The 15,691-nt window shown below is 49.0% G+C and overlaps 1 protein-coding gene across 2 annotated transcripts in view; it reads right to left on the bottom strand.

Annotated features, from left to right (window-relative positions):
* LOC133356725 (adiponectin receptor protein 1-like) overlaps positions 1-15,691 on the bottom strand; it is a 31,461-nt gene that overhangs the window by 14,023 nt on the left and 1,747 nt on the right. Inside the window, exons 1-3 of one of the 2 annotated variants that reach the window (XM_061574369.1) lie at positions 12,325-12,434; positions 8,247-8,440; positions 2,768-2,896 (exon numbers count right to left, since the gene is read on the bottom strand). In XM_061574369.1, the coding sequence (XP_061430353.1) occupies positions 2,768-2,896; positions 8,247-8,440; positions 12,325-12,343 (342 nt within the window). In that variant the 5' untranslated portion in view covers positions 12,344-12,434. Of the gene's footprint in view, positions 1-2,767; positions 2,897-8,246; positions 8,441-12,324; positions 12,435-15,691 lie in introns of those variants that run through there. The other variant, XM_061574370.1, reaches the window with a different exon arrangement.

The following is a 15,691-nucleotide window of genomic DNA, read 5'->3' as shown; positions in this document are numbered from 1 at the left end:
TTCGACTCAGTCGCAAATCGCTTTTGATTTTCGATTTGAAGCTTTCGTGACTGCAGGGATTCATCTTCTTGGTTCTTTCGGTAAAATCACGTAGAAGGGAAGTAATAAAATAATAAAATAAAACATAATAAAATAATATAATATTATAATAAATAATATAATATTATTTTATTATATTATTTTATTATGTTTTATTTTTATTAATAAAATAAAATAATATTATATTATTATGTTATATTATTATGTTTTATTTTATTATTTTATTACTTCCCTTCTACGTGACTTTACCGAAAGAACCAAGAAGATTAGTGGACGATCTCTCCCGATACAAAGACAAAGATCCCCCGTACAGCCTGAAGAGGCTATTGGGGCAAGTGCTGTTAGCGAGGACCACCTACGAAGGCCGGCACGGCACACGAGGGGGTGGGCGGCCATCACCGCACCGCAGCCGCCTTTGTCTCCCCAGTGTTGATGTTTACATACCACACCAGGTACTCATTTGAGGTTGAGCCGACCTACAAACCTATGTAACCAACCTCAGTGACCTTTGGTAAAGTTCATTTATTAGGTATAGCCCTGTGAGCCATTCGGCTCTTGAATCGGGTGCAACCGCAACAAACAAAAACATGAACAAGAAAACATCTTAAAGTGACTATGTGCAAACAGAAAATCCAAGAAAAAACGGCAAAATATTGCAGAAAAATCACCGTACACCAACGCTGTGTGCAAATATCCCAGTGTAAATATTGACCTCCACCTCTCTTGTTATGACTGCCTCCTGACCCCCCCCCTCCGCCCACCAAAAACAATGGGTAATCGACTTGCATTCGTTTACGCTGCAATTCCGCTTGTGTTTGTAGCTGCTCACACGCCCCCCCCCCTCCCCCCGCTATTGTTCAGCTGTGCCCAGTTGATGATTCCCACTGTCAACAACCACTTCCCACGTTGCTATAACGGGGTCTTCTGGGTCAAAAGACGGGCAAGGCAGCTGCACGTTTCGGAAGCCACGACCTTTTGGCAGAGAAAAAAAAGTGTAAAATAAACAAGAGGCAGCGATGACGATAATCGCGGCGACAATCGTGATGATGATGATGAGAGTAATGATGATGATGACGGTGATAATGATGATTAATATGGTTCCGATGATGATAACAATGTTGATGACGACGACGATGAGAGTAATGATGATGATGACGGTGATAATGATGATTAAAACGATACCGATGATAACAACGTTGATGACGACGACGATGATAATCACCCAAAAAATGCCGTCACTTACGCGGCAGACACTGCGACCGATGTCCACGGGTTTTTGTGAAATTCGAGAGATTTTTTTTAAATCTCCGTGAAAAATCATTCTGCCCTCGTGCGCGACCCATGATGCAGCGGGGCAGAGCTAGCCGGGATGCAGAGGAGTGGGCAGCGCCTATGAGCATATGGAGTGGCCACTAAATATGCTCGTAGGCACATCAGAAAGAGCATGGAGGTGGGGTAGTAAGTTGAGCGAGCGTGGCAATGTAATAGGAGGTCAACTTAGCCTAAAATGAGTAGCTGGTGCGGTGTGTAAACATCGCCACTGGGGAGACAAAGGCGGCCAGGCGTGGTGCTGGCCACCCACCCCCTCGTGTGCCGTGCCGACCTTCATAGGCGCTCGCTAACAGCACTTGCCCCAACAGTCTGTTGAGGCTACACGGGGGATCTTAGTCTTTTTCTTGTGGGCGGTGCTGAGAGTGTGAGGGATGAGAGGGACTCTTCATGAGTCGTGGTTGAGTCTCTCAGAAGCGTGGCAGCTTTGTCCTTCCCCCGCACCTACCTGCCATTATCACGGGCGGCTACGTACGGTGTGAAAGAAGTTCAACATACAGGTAAGTCCTCTACTTACGACGGAGATGCGTTACGACGACCCCCATCGTAAGTCGAAAAAATCGTAAGTCGAAGATGGCCTAGCCTACCCAGGAGTCTTAAAGAATGGTGATAATTTAGCAGAACAGAGCAATTTACAGTAGCGTACTGTATAAACTATATACTGTATGTATTTATTAATTACAATACTGTATTGCACAGTAAAATGTAAAGTACAAAAACAAGGTAAATTCTTGGCCTACCAATATGAACTGAAATTTAATCAAAAGTTTTTTCAGGAAACAATCCGATCTGCTATAAAAACTTTTAACATGCATTGAACGTATCGTAATCATGGTAACCCTAAGATAAAATCGCTAAAGCTACGTATCATACATGCATTGAACGTATCGTATCGTGGTAACCCTAAAATGAAATCGCTAAAGCTACGTATCATACATGCATTGAACGTATTGTAATGTATCATATTGTACTACACTCACCAAGATTCGTATGCTGCTGCGTTTGCCTGCCATCGTAAGATCGAACTATCGCAAATCGGACCATCGTGACTCGGGGACTATCTGTACATATTCTTGGTTCTTTCGGTAAAGTCACGTAGAATGGAAATAATAAAATAATAAAACATAATAAAATAATTCTCACGACGTTTCGGCCACAACGCAAGCAGCCGTCCTCAGGTGAAGAATTATTTTATTATGTTTTATTTTTATTATTTTATTATTTCCCTTCTACGTGACTTTACCGAAAGAACCAAGAACATGAATCCCTGCAGTCACGAAAGCTTTAAATCGAAATTTATCTGTACATAGTTTGTTGTCCTTCCCCCGCACCTCCGATGAACACGGTCGGCTACGTACGGCGTGAAAGAAGTTCAACGTACACACACACACACACGTACCTTGTACACAAACTCTTCCATCTTCTCCATGGCGTGGTGGGCCTGCTCGGGCAGCGTGATGACTCTCAGCGGAACCTCCTCCTCCTCTTCTTCCTCCTCAGTGGCTCCACCAGAAGTCGTCCCCGCATCCTGCACACCCGCAGATTGGTAAAGGTTCAGCCCTGAAATGCCTCGCTCGTGCCACCGCTGGCAGAAGGCCCTCCACTGGAGGCGTCACGGTGGCGAGATGCTAACTATTTTTCGACTGGTTGGGTAGTTGAAAAATATAAATAATCTAAAATGTAAGTGGGATGCAAAGAGATAGTCAATATAATAGGACATGGACATACTGTATTACGTTAAATACGTCATGTAACGTATAGTACACAAGCACTGGGTATACGTTATATATTGTGTATAATGTAGAAATGTGTAAATGTACTTTAGGCTAATTGCTAGTGGTGGGGATCGTGGGGAGGGGGTGATAGGGAAGGGGTGGTGGGGGGTGGGGAGGGGGGGGATAGGGGAGGGGTGGTGGGGGGTGGTGGGGAGGGGTGGTAGGGGAGGGGTGGTGGGAGATGGTGGGGAGGGGGGATAGGGGAGGGGTGGTGGGGGGTGGTGGGGAGGGGGGGGATAGGGGAGGGGTGGTGGGAGATGGTGGGGAAGAGGTGGTAAGGGGGTGGTGGGGGGTGGTGGGAGGGGGGATAGGGGAGGGGTGGTGGGGGTGGTGGGGAGGGGTGGTGGGGGGTGGTGGGGAGGGGGGATAGGGGAGGGGTGGTGGGGGGTGGTGGGGAGGGGTGGTAGGGGAGGGGTGGTGGGAGATGGTGGGGAGGGGGGATAGGGGAGGGGTGGTGGGGGGTGGTGGGGTGGGGGGGATAGGGGAGGGGTGGTGGGGGATGGTGGGGAGGGGGTGGTAGGGGGGGGACCAGCGTTCACGCGGACTGGACAATACATAATTGCCGTACAGCATTTTACGTGTTGGTCTGTACAATAACACACACTACAGACCCTAAACATTTACAGTCATACATATATAGCAACAAAGGCGTGGTGTTATTGTTGCTGTTGTGTTGTTTTACGTCGATTTTAATGTTGTGGATTTGCTCTCCGACACACCGGTGTGGTGCTGTACTCGTAACGAATTGGTCACGTTCTGTTAATGTGACAAACCTTACCAATTTGGCTGTGTCGGGTGGTGGCGGGTTTAACGACACATTTATATTTACCCCGATCTAACCAAAAAACCCTGTTATTATGGATGATATTTGTCTCGAAAGTCCACTACTACTACCACTACCGCCACTACCGCTACTACCGCTACCACCACTACTACCACCACTACTACCACTACTACCACTACCGCTACCACCACTACTACCACCACGACTACCACTACTACAACTACCACTACCGCCACTACCGCTACTACCGCTACCACTACTACCACCACTACCACTACTGCCACTACTGCTACCACTACTACTACGGCGTGTTAAACTGAGTGTAGCGGCTTGCCGGACTTTTCAGCGGTCCAGACCAGAGCCCCCCCCCCCCCCCCCCCCGCATGTCCGCCTAGCAGAGGATTTACAGGGAACAACATCAATTTAACAAGCACCGCACAATCTTTTATCGGGCGAAAGTCCACGGTTGGGCGTTGCTGCTGCTGCTGCTACGAATTTCTGTATGAAAGTTCGTGCCAAAAGCCTCAGCACACTTATACGAGTCTCGTGTGAGTATTGTACTGTAAATGGATCTCTATGTTAGTCTTTTGGTCTCTATTTGACTCTATGGGTCTCTATGTGAGTCTACGAGTCTGTGTGAGTCTATGGGCTCTATGTGAGTCTGGGGGTCTCCGTACATTGAAAACGACCACACATTTTGGTTTCGGATAGTGTCAAAATGTGACCACATCTAAAGAAACTGTACAGAAACCGTGGGCTTATTTATTTAATATGTGCACAAAGGCAGCGAGTCATTGTGAAAAAAGGAAGTACTTTAGTCTGGACTTGAGGCAGGCAGTCGATAGTACGGATGGCTGGAGAAATCCATTTCCAGAAATGAGGGTAGCAGATGGGAATAAGCAACTTCCCCCTAATCGAAGGTTGACTGTTGGACTTTTATTATAAAAAGGCTGGGTTGCCGGAGTGTAGAGGATGTGGGAAGGGCGGTAGAGTGAGATGATGAGCGGGGAGCTGTAGGAGAGTCTGTGTGGAGCAGAGGTCGCAATCGGGTACCCGATACCCGTACCCTACCCGAAACCCGGCTACCCGTACCCAGCCGGGTACGGGTACCCGTTTGCGACCCTGGTGCGGCCGGGTACGGGCAAGGCCGTGAGTCACTGGTGAGTCACCGTTTGTCACTCATTTCCCAACGTCTTGTCTCTTCTCACAATTCAAGTTCCTAGAATCAACCCACCCGCGCCTGCAACATGGCTTCATCCCAGAGGTTGCAATCGGGTACCCGATACCCGTACCCTACACGATACCCGCCGGGTACGGGTAGCCGGGTATCGGGTAGGGTACGGGTATCGGGTACCCGTTTGCGACCCTGGTGCGGCCGAATACGGGTAAGGAATCAAAACCCGTTTGCGACCTCTGGTATGGAGTGGCCTAGCATGGGATGAGAAGACAGAGAGCGAGATGGGTGCAGACAGGTGGGAGATTGAGGGGAGCAGAGCGAGATGAGAAGGGCAGGAGTGAGAGCTCGGGGAGAGCAGCGGCTCCAAAGAAAGCTGTCTCTGGTGTGGACCAATCAGTTTCAAAGACAATGTATCATCATATACTACCAGAGCATTTTGTTGTTGTTGCATGTTCAACACAAGTACGTGTGGTTAACGCGGACACGATTCCTTGCAAAAGGTTTCCGTCTGGTGTGTGAACATCTTAACACAACCGCTTTATGATGGCCAGATAGGATATAACTTATTCTTATATTTTGATACTGGCAAGAGAGGTCTCGGAATTGAACTGATTGGAAGGAAAATTCGAAGGTAAGAAGGCGGTGAAAACGAGGGTGGACTGTCGGGGTGACGGTTGACGACCGTTCTAGAAGGTGGAGGACTGGCTGCGGGGAGTGGCGGTGAGCGAATATTCGAGAAAGGGGCCCTTTATGGCTTTATTTTGGTGATTTCGAAAAGTTTACTGGTTTGGCCATGTTTGTTTGTTGTAGTACGGAGTAAGACTGATGGCCTTAATCGAAGTTGTCTTGTGGTTGTTGTTGTTTGACTTGCATCCCACTGGGATTTTTGCACACAGCGTTGGTGTACGGTGTTTTTTGCTGCAATATTTTTTGCTGTCTTTTCTTGGATTTTCTGTTTGCACTTAGTCACATTCACTTTAAGATGTTTTCTTGTTCATGTTTTTGTTTTTTGCTTGTTGCGGTTGCACCCGATTCAAGAGCCGAATGGCTCACAGGGCTACACCTAATACATGAACTTGAACTTGAGGGATATAAAAGGGGACAGCACGAGGGGGACGGTTGGAGAGAGGACTAAGTTTAAGCCTGGGCCTAGAATTTGTGTTGCGTCCAAAATAAAAGACTCGTAGTAAGCAAGAACATGTGTCTGCGTCTCTACATTATCATCATCATCGCTAATTATACATTACCGCTAATTATATACGTATTCCCGTTGATAAACACACGTGGTGCCCGTTATAGAATGGGAGCATATGGCATACATTTGTTTAAATTCGTCGTTTAAAGACCAGCTGAGCCATTTACCAAACCACGCTGCAATTGTGTTAACGGGGCATTGTTTGCAGTGCAGCGAAATCCATCGAAACACATTCCTGCGGAGGGAGCTGGTAGGAACGTTGGGTTGCTCGGTCAATGGACAGGGTCAACGGCGGCGTGGTGTATTCCGCAAATATTCCCGACTGTGAGAGCGGGCACAAGCCGGCGTGAGTAGGTTAAACGTTGAGTTTATAAGGGCACCACGGGGTGACCAGCCCCTCCCCACCCTCCCCACCCAGCCCCTCCCCACCCAGCCCCTCCCCACCCTCCCCTCCCCACCCTCCCTACCCAGCCCCTCCCCACCCTCCCCTCCCCACCCAGCCCCACCCTCCCCACCCAGCCCCTCCCCACCCTCCCCTCCCCACCCATCCCCTCCCTGCACGACGGACACAATACTCCCCTGTGGGCTGGTGTAACCAGGAGGTTCCTACCAGTAAAACTGTACTGCACTCGTATGCGCACACATCTATGCCTTCGCCAACCCACACTGAGCAGCGCGGGGAAAGCATGGTCAAATATCGCTCACGGCCTACTTGGCTTGGGGAGGCCATAAACCCAGCAGGGGATTGGTAGAAGGACCGCACTGGCACATTGCAAGACATCGCAGCGCAGCGCCGAGATACAAAAAACACCCTCTCCTTCTTGGTTCTTTCGGTAAAGTCACGTAGAAGGAAAATAATAAAATAATAAAAAATAAAACATATTTTCCTTCTACGTGACTTTACCGAAAGAACCAAGAAGATGACACCCTCTCCTCTGAATGCATTTGCATGCTCCGCTGCCAACGGGAGAGCGTTATTTTGCACCTTATTCACACTGCGGGGTGACACAAAGCTCTATTTAAATCGCGTGATGTTCAAACAGTTGTTTCGCCAAGTCTGAAACCACCTAAGCGACGCCAAGTGTTGACACAAAGCCCAGACGTTTGCGCTTTTTCTTGTTTGTACGTATCTGTGCACCTGTGTGGCTGCGTTTGTGGCTCTCCATTTGGCTGTGTGGCTGTCTGTATGATGGTCTATGTATCTGTCCATGTTGCTGTACACGTGGCTGTGTGATGGTGGGGAGCGGTAGATTGTAGCGATTAGCGCCCTGCGCTACGAACCCAGCCCCCCGAGTTCAATTCCCCCTCACGGCTAACACCATTGGCGATTATCTGAACCGGTCCTGGGCCTCCCTGAGGTCTACTTAGCCTCAAATGAGCACCTGGTGCGGTGTGTAAACATCTCCACTTATTCTAGATTTGAAGCTTTCGTGACTGCAAGGATTCATACTCTTAGTTTTTTCGGTAAAGTCACGTAGGTAAAAAAATGAAATTAAAATTAATAAAAAATAATTAATTTAATTTCATTTTTTTACCTACGTGACTTTACCGAAAAAACTAAGAGTATCTCCACTTATGAAGACAAAGATGGCCGGGCATGGTGCTGGCCACCCACCCCCACCACGTGTGCGGGCCTTCATTCGGTGCTTGCTAACAGCACTCGCCCCAACAGTCTGTTAAAGGCTGTACGAGGGATATTTGTATCTGTGTGTATCTGTGCGTTTCTCTGCGGCTATCGGTGCATCTGTGTGTTGCCGCTTGCCTGGCAGTCCGACTGCCCAGGGTGTCTGCCCATGTGGCCGTTGTGGACAGTTTCCATGCAAGCGTCTCTCTGTCGGCTTGAACGCCTCTCCTTCACCACGTTGGTCACTGCGGGTTAGCGAAGGCGGACCCGACAACTGAACACGGTGACATGTGCCGCCCCGACACCCACGGCCACTGACTCACGGTGCGTCCCGACAGCAGCGGTCCCATTTCCGCAGCGGTCACTCCGCCTGGATCCGGCTGATCCTTCCGTGGGAAGGACTTCGCTTCCGCGGCCGAAGCCATCGCGGCCGACGCGGAGCCGGGACAGACGTGGCCGACCCGGACCCTGACCCCCTCCACCGCGCCTCTTCCTCCGCCGTGTCCTCCTCCTCCTCCTGCTCGGCACAAAAGCGAACGGAGGCCGCCGACGGGTTAATAGGAGGAAGACAAAGGAGGCCAGGATCACCAGTATCGGGGGGAGCAGTGTGTCACGATACAGCTGTGGTTCGTTGTTCGAATCCGGCGGCTCTCCCCGGTTATTACTGCGGGCGTATTAACCGTAGAACACTGTTAAAGATCCTCCGACGTCGTTGGAAACGAGCCATCGTAACGGTCCAAAGTACGTCAAAAAATGACCTGCAAATTGCTGAGTTGGGATCACACACACAGCAGTATCGCTGACCCCCCTGGCAGACGATATCACCTGTGAAACACAGCACCTTCGCGATAGCCATGCGCTAGGAGAATGGCACGAATATCAATACGAAATGTGCTCCGGTACGCTGTCATTATTTGTATAGCCCAGCAGAACGATGGGGCAAGTGCTGTTCTACCACGGACAGCACTTGCCAGTCCACTGTTGAATGAAGGCCTTCCCACGCTCCCCATGGCTTTGTTGACCGTACACAGCATGTTCTGCTATAACGCGGTAGTCGTTACATTCCCGAAGAACACCGCATTATGGAAAAATCTGCGTTATAAATTAATAATATTGGCTAAAGCACGGTCCGCGATAACACGTGAGATGCGTGTGCAGGCCGAACAAAGACTGGGGCGCGCGGGTAGCGTCTAGAAGTATCCAGCAGCATCCCGCCCCGCGTGACGCTACGCCGAAGCAGCCGTACAACAGCTTATTCCTATCTTGCAGTCACGAAAGCTTTAAATCGAAATTTAGCTTATTCCTACTCGCGCGACGTAGCTCCGTTCACTCAAATCCCGTGAACATCCACGTCGTGTCGGCGCTATGCAAAAATGTGTTCCGACACATTCATGGGGTTATATCCAAATTTGGCGTTATGAAAACAACACGTGGCTTTGTAGGATAACAGACCTTACATAACCACTCATACCAGTCAACCCCTTACTATCAGTGCCTACCTTATTGCAGGCCAATTCAGACCCTATTGGTCACCCCGTGCTCATTATAAATATCAACGTTCATCCTATAAAGTCCCATCCCAAGGGAGAAACACTAACAAATAAGACATTTTATTGCCCGTATTGAAACGGCCTTGTGGACCTAAAATCTCAATTTCCCTGTACGAGAATACCGGGTAAACTGTATGGGTTGACAGCTATGCTTCAACATTGGAGTCTATGGGAGAATTCAACATCGGAGTCTATGGGAGACTTTAACATTGGAGTCTATAGGAGACTTTAACATTGCAGTCTATGGGAGACTTTAACATTGGAGTATGTGGGAGACTTTAACATTGGAGTCTATGGGAGACTTTAAAATTGGAGTCTATGGGAGACTTTAACATTGGAGTCTATGGGGAACTTTAACATTGGAGCCTATGGGAGACTTTAAAATTGGAGCCTATGGGAGTCTTTAACATTGGAGTCTATGGGAGACTTTAACATTGGAGTCTATGGGAGACTTTAAAATTGGAGCCTATGGGAGACTTTAAAATTGGAGTCTATGGGAGACTTTAACATTGGAGTCTATGGGAGACTTTAACATTGGAGTCTATGGGAGACTTTAACATTGGAGTCTATGGGAAACTTTAACATTGGAGTCTATGGGAGACTTTAACAATGGAGCCTATGGGAAACTTTAACATTGGAGCCTATGGGAGACTTTAAAATTGGAGTCTATGGGAGACTTTAACATTGGAGTCTATGGGAAACTTTAACATTGGAGTCTCTGGGAGACTTTAACATTGGAGTCTATGGGAGACTTTAACATTGGAGTCTATGGGAGACTTTAACATTGGAGTCTATGGGAGACTTTAACATTGGAGGCTATGGGAGAATTTAACATTGGAGTCTATGGGAGACTTTAACAATGGAGCCTATGGGAAACTTTAACATTGGAGCCTATGGGAGACTTTCAAATTGGAGTCTATGGGAGACTTTAACATTGGAGGCTATGGGAGAATTTAACATTGGAGTCTATGGGAGAATTTAACATTGGAGTCTATGGGAAACTTTAACATTGGAGTCTATGGGAGACTTTAACATTGGAGGCTATGGGAGAATTTAACATTGGAGTCTATGGGAGAATTTAACATTGGAGTCTATGGGAAACTTTAACATTGGGGTCTATGGGAGACTTTAACAATGGAGCCTATGGGAAACTTCAACATTGGAGCCTATGGGAGACTTTCAAATTGGAGTCTATGGGAGACTTTAACATTGGAGTCTATGGGAAACTTTAACATTGGAGTCTATGGGAGACTTTAACATTTGAGCCTATGGGAAACTTTAACATTGGAGCCTATGGGAGACTTTAAAATTGGAGTCTCTGGAAGACTTTAACAGTGGAGTCTATGGGAGACTTTAACATTGGAGTCTATGGGAGACTTTAACATTGAAGTCTATGGGAGACTTTAACATTGGAGTCTATGGGATTATTTTATTATTTCCATTCTACGTGACTTTACCGAAAGAACCAAGAAGACAGTTGAAGGATGTTAAAGTGGTGTACCAAGCAGGTGGTCAACCCGAACCCCATCCCCTCACCTCTCCCTCCCCATCTCCTGCTACTGCTAAGCACACATCGAACGGACCACCAACCAAGCTCCCTGATGAGTTTTCTCACAAGAACCGAATTCCCGAATAAGCTACCAGCACGTGGAGCGAAACGTTGGACATCACGCCGAACAAATGCACGTCTCTTCTTGGTTCTTTCGGTAAAGTCACGTAGAATGGAAATAATAAAATAATAAACATTAAAAATAAAAAAATAATTCTCACGTTTCGGCCACAACGCAAGCAGCCGTCCTCAGGTTGTGGCCGAAACGTCGTGAGAATTATTTTATTGGTTTATTTTTATTATTTTATTATTTCCATTCTACGTGACTTTACCGAAAGAACCAAGAAGATGAATCCCTGCAGTCACGAAAGCTTTAAATCAAAATTTAAATGCACGTCTGTTAATCACGTGGCTTTTCGCACCCAATGTTATCCACAACAGAGGCGTTTTTTAGTTTGTTTTGGGATTAAATCGGGTTGTGGGTTTATTCTCCAACACACAACCCGTATGCTGGACTGGTAACGAATTGCCACGTTCTGTTAACGTGACAAACCTCCTTACGGATTGGCCGTGTCGGATGGCGACGGGGTCAACGGCAGCATTTATACTTACCCCGATCTAACCCCATCGAACACCCCCACCCCCCCACCACGCAAAAAATCCCCTCTATTATGGAAATGTACACCGGCGTACTTATCCCTTACAACACCCGGTACAATCAAACCTCACAACGACCAAAAACAACTCCCGAGAGCTGCACCGCACAACCGCGGAAACATACGTAGCAGCAGCAGCAGTAGTAGCAGTAGCAGCAGCAGTAGTAGCAGTAGCAGCAGTAGTAGCAATAGCAGCAGAAGCAGTAGTAGTAGCAATAGTAGCAGTAGTAGCAGTAGCAACAGCAGCAGTAGCAGTAGTAGCAATAGCAGCAGTAGCAGTAGCAGCAGCAGTAGCAACAGCAGCAGTAGCAGTAGTAGCAATAGCAGCAGTAGCAGCAGCAGCAGCAGTAGTAGCAGTAGCAGCAGTAGCAGCAGCAGTAGCAGCAGCAGTAGTAGCAGCAGTAGCAGCAGCAGTAGTAGTAGCAACAGTAGTAGTAGCAGCAGCAGCAGCAGACCAGAGAGCCCAGCGGTTAGCGGAAAACACGACCGGGTGTTCACGTAACAGCAGCCCTCTTCGTCGCTCCGCTGCTGGATCTTGTGCCTCTTCCACGCCGCGCGTGGGCTACGGGTCGGGTCGTCGTGCCGTACCTCGCCGTGATGATCAGCGCGGGTCGCCGGTGCTCACGACGGTTCAATAATCACTCACCAGCAGCGCTGTCAGCCATGGCCACGGAAGAGTTGGCAAATCCTGGGTATCCGGGTTCAGGGTGCAGTGTGTTCAGCGCTACGCCACCACGCCACCACTCCAGCCACTCGTCCAACCATCCCCCCCCCTACTCGACAAATACACGGTCCTTATCTCGTGGACCATGCATCAAGTTCACGGCTCCGTCCGACGAGGCAAAATTCGATGACACGTCGAGGTCCCGTGAGATGCGATCCAAGTCAAGAATCGATAATTTTTGTCACGTGTTGTTTACCGCCTCGTCTGCGAGGTTCCTCGTTCGTTCGCTCCATCAGGCTCGATGTAACATTTTGTGTCACCTGGACATTATTTGCATCAGCTGCTAATTCATTGTTTGTTCTTGCGCACCACGATACCATACGTGTCCCGTGAGACAACTTGCCTGGCATGTGAATGCTGCTGCGGGATTACGGTCAGCACACTGGAATTGCAACCCAGAGGTCACGAGCTCGATGACCCAGTTGAAGCACTGGACAAATTGTCTCTGTAGCTGTCTGTATGGCTGTCTGTGTAGCTGTCTCTGTGGCTGTCTGTGTAGCTGTCTGTGTGGCTGTCTGTGTAGCTGTGTCTGTAGCTGTCTGTGTGGCTGTCTGTGTGGCTGTCTGTGCAGCTGTCTGTGTGGCTGTCTGTGCAGCTGTCTCTGTGGCTGTCTGTGTGGCTGTCTGTGTGGCTGTCTGTGTGGCTGTCTCTGTGGCTGTCTGTGTAGCTGTCTGTGTGGCTGTCTGTGTGGCTGTCTGTGTAGCTGTCTCTGTGGCTGTCTGTGTGGCTGTCTGTGGAGCTGTCTGTGTGGCTGTCTGTGTAGCTGTCTGTGTGGCTGTCTGTGTGGCTGTCTGTGTGGCTGTCTGTGTAGCTGTCTGTGTGGCTGTCTGTGTAGCTGTCTGTGTGGCTGTCTGTGTGGCTGTCTGTGTGGCTGTCTGTGTAGCTGTCTGTGTGGCTGTCTGTGTAGCTGTCTCTGTGGCTGTCTCTGTGGCTGTCTGTGTGGCTGTCTGTGTGGCTGTCTGTGTAGATGTCTGTGTGGCTGTCTGTGTGGCTGTCTGTGTGGCTGTCTGTGTGGCTGTCGGTGTGGCTATCTGTGTGGCTGTCTCTGAGGCTGTCTGTGTGGCTGTCTGTGTGGCTGTCTGTGTAGCTGTCTCTGTGGCTGTCTCTGTGGCTGTCTGTGTGGCTGTCTGTGTGGCTGTCTGTGTGGCTGTCTCAGTGGCTGTCTGTGTGGCTGTCTGTGTGGCTGTCGGTGTGGCTATCTGTGTGGCTGTCTCTGAGGCTGTCTGTGTAGCTGTCTGTGTAGCTCTCTGTGTGGCTGTCTGTGTAGCTGTCTGTGTGGCTGTCGGTGTGGCTATCTGTGTGGCTGTCTCTGTGGCTGTCTGTGTAGCTCTCTGTGTGGCTGTCTGTGTAGCTGTCTGTGTAGCTGTCTCTGTAGCTGTCTGTGTAGCTGTCTGTGTAGCTGTCTTTGTAGCTGTCTGTGTAGCTGTCTGTGTGGCTGTCTGTGTGGCTGTCTGTGTGGCTGTCTGTGTGGCTGTCTGTGTGGCTGTCTGTGTGGCTGTCTCTGTAGCTGTCTGTGTAGCTGTGTCTGTAGCTGTCTGTGTAGCTTTCTGTGTGGCTGTCTCTGTAGCTGTCTGTGTGGCTGTCTGTGTAGCTGTCTGTGTAGCTGTCTGTGTGGCTGTCTGTGTGGCTGTCTGTGTGGCTGTCTGTGTAGCTGTCTGTGTGGCTGTCTCTGTAGCTGTCTGTGTGGCTGTCTGTGTGGCTGTCTGTGTGGCTGTCTGTGTGGCTGTCTGTGTGGCTGTCTGTGTAGCTGTCTGTGTGGCTGTCTGTGTGGCTGTCTGTGTGGCTGTCTGTGTGGCTGTCTGTGTGGCTGTCTCTGTAGCTGTCTCTGTAGCTGTCTGTGTAGCTGTCTGTGTGGCTGTCTTTGTAGCTGTCTGTGTAGCTGTCTGTGTGGCTGTCTGTGGGGCTGTCTGTGGGGCTGTCTGTGTGGCTGTCTGTGTGGCTGTCTGTGTGGCTGTTTGTGTGGCTGTCTGTGTGGCTGTCTGTGGGGCTGTCTGTGTAGCTGTCTGTGTGGCTGTCTGTGTGGCTGTCTGTGTGGCTGTCTGTGTAGCTGTCTGTGGGGCTGTCTGTGTAGCTGTCTGTGTGGCTGTCTGTGTGGCTGTCTGTGTGGCTGTCTGTGTGGCTGTCTGTGTGGCTGTCTGTGGGGCTGTCTGTGTGGCTGTCTGTGTGGCTGTCTGTGTGGCTGTCTGTGTAGCTGTCTGTGTGGCTGTCTGTGTAGCTGTCTGTGTAGCTGTCTGTGTGGCTGTTTGTGTAGCTGTCTGTGTGGCTGTCTGTGTAGCTGTTTGTGTAGCTGTCTGTGTGGCTGTCTGTATAGCTGTCTGTGTAGCTGTTTGTGTAGCTATCTGTCGCTGTCTCTGTAGCTGTTTGTTTAGCTGTCTCTGTAGCTGGAGTACCAATAGTATTCCCATTCTGTTTCAAACGTTATGCAACCCAAGGTGTGTTTACGCGCTCAAGAACGGTGGAGGGATTTCACCTGATTCAAAGAACGAAGGCTGTTTTCCCTCAAGTATTTCACTTCCAATTATAATAACAACTGTCCATTAGGTAATTGCCTCAGCCGAGGGCTATTTTCTCCCCAGGTGTTTACAAGAATTGGAGCGGTGGCCACGGCTCACATCAAGTGGTGAGTAGCATCGCAAAACCAGACCCTTCGTCCACCTGCTCTGGGGACCGGTGTGGTGAAGTATGGTCAAATAACCCTCACGACCCGGGTGTGGCTTAAGGGGCCGTCCATAAATGACGTCACGCAACTAGGGAGGGGGGGGGGGTCAGACATTTGTGACGATGTGTGACGAGAGGGGAGGGGGGTGTGTTGAGAAATGTGACGTTACATCAAAATGCGCAACTTTAAATAAATGTAGAATTGTTATAACAACACTAATTGTTATAACACTCCTACAACATCGGAGTGCAGCGCCACATTAAATACGCACTACAATGACAATAGTTTAAAGCGATTTGAAGCATGTTTTATTTTCAAAATGGAAGTATGGTTTTGGGGGGCGGGGGGGCAGAGCTTTGTGACGTCATATTTTAGGGGGGGGGTCAAAAATCGTCAAAAGTCACGTGACGTCATTTATGGACGACCCCAAGGCCAGTAGCGGATTGATAAAGGGTTGTATCAAGTAAACGTTGATATATTTTCAGATGAAGCTAAGGGGCCTCCTTACTTAACGAAATGTAAACGATGTAACCAGGCACAATGAAGGGAATGTATTTAAAGATATTTAAATATATTTCTCGAGTCTTTGTTTAAGCGTTCTTTTTCGATTTAAAGCTTTCGTGACTGCAG

The sequence above is a fragment of the Lethenteron reissneri genome, chromosome 55 (genome assembly GCF_015708825.2).
Source record: "Lethenteron reissneri isolate LAM-NWPU_2019-01 chromosome 55, ASM1570882v1, whole genome shotgun sequence".
Lineage (NCBI taxonomy): Eukaryota > Metazoa > Chordata > Hyperoartia > Petromyzontiformes > Petromyzontidae > Lethenteron > Lethenteron reissneri.
Note: the sequence above shows the minus strand (reverse complement) of the source record. Positions and strands in the feature narration are given on the sequence as shown.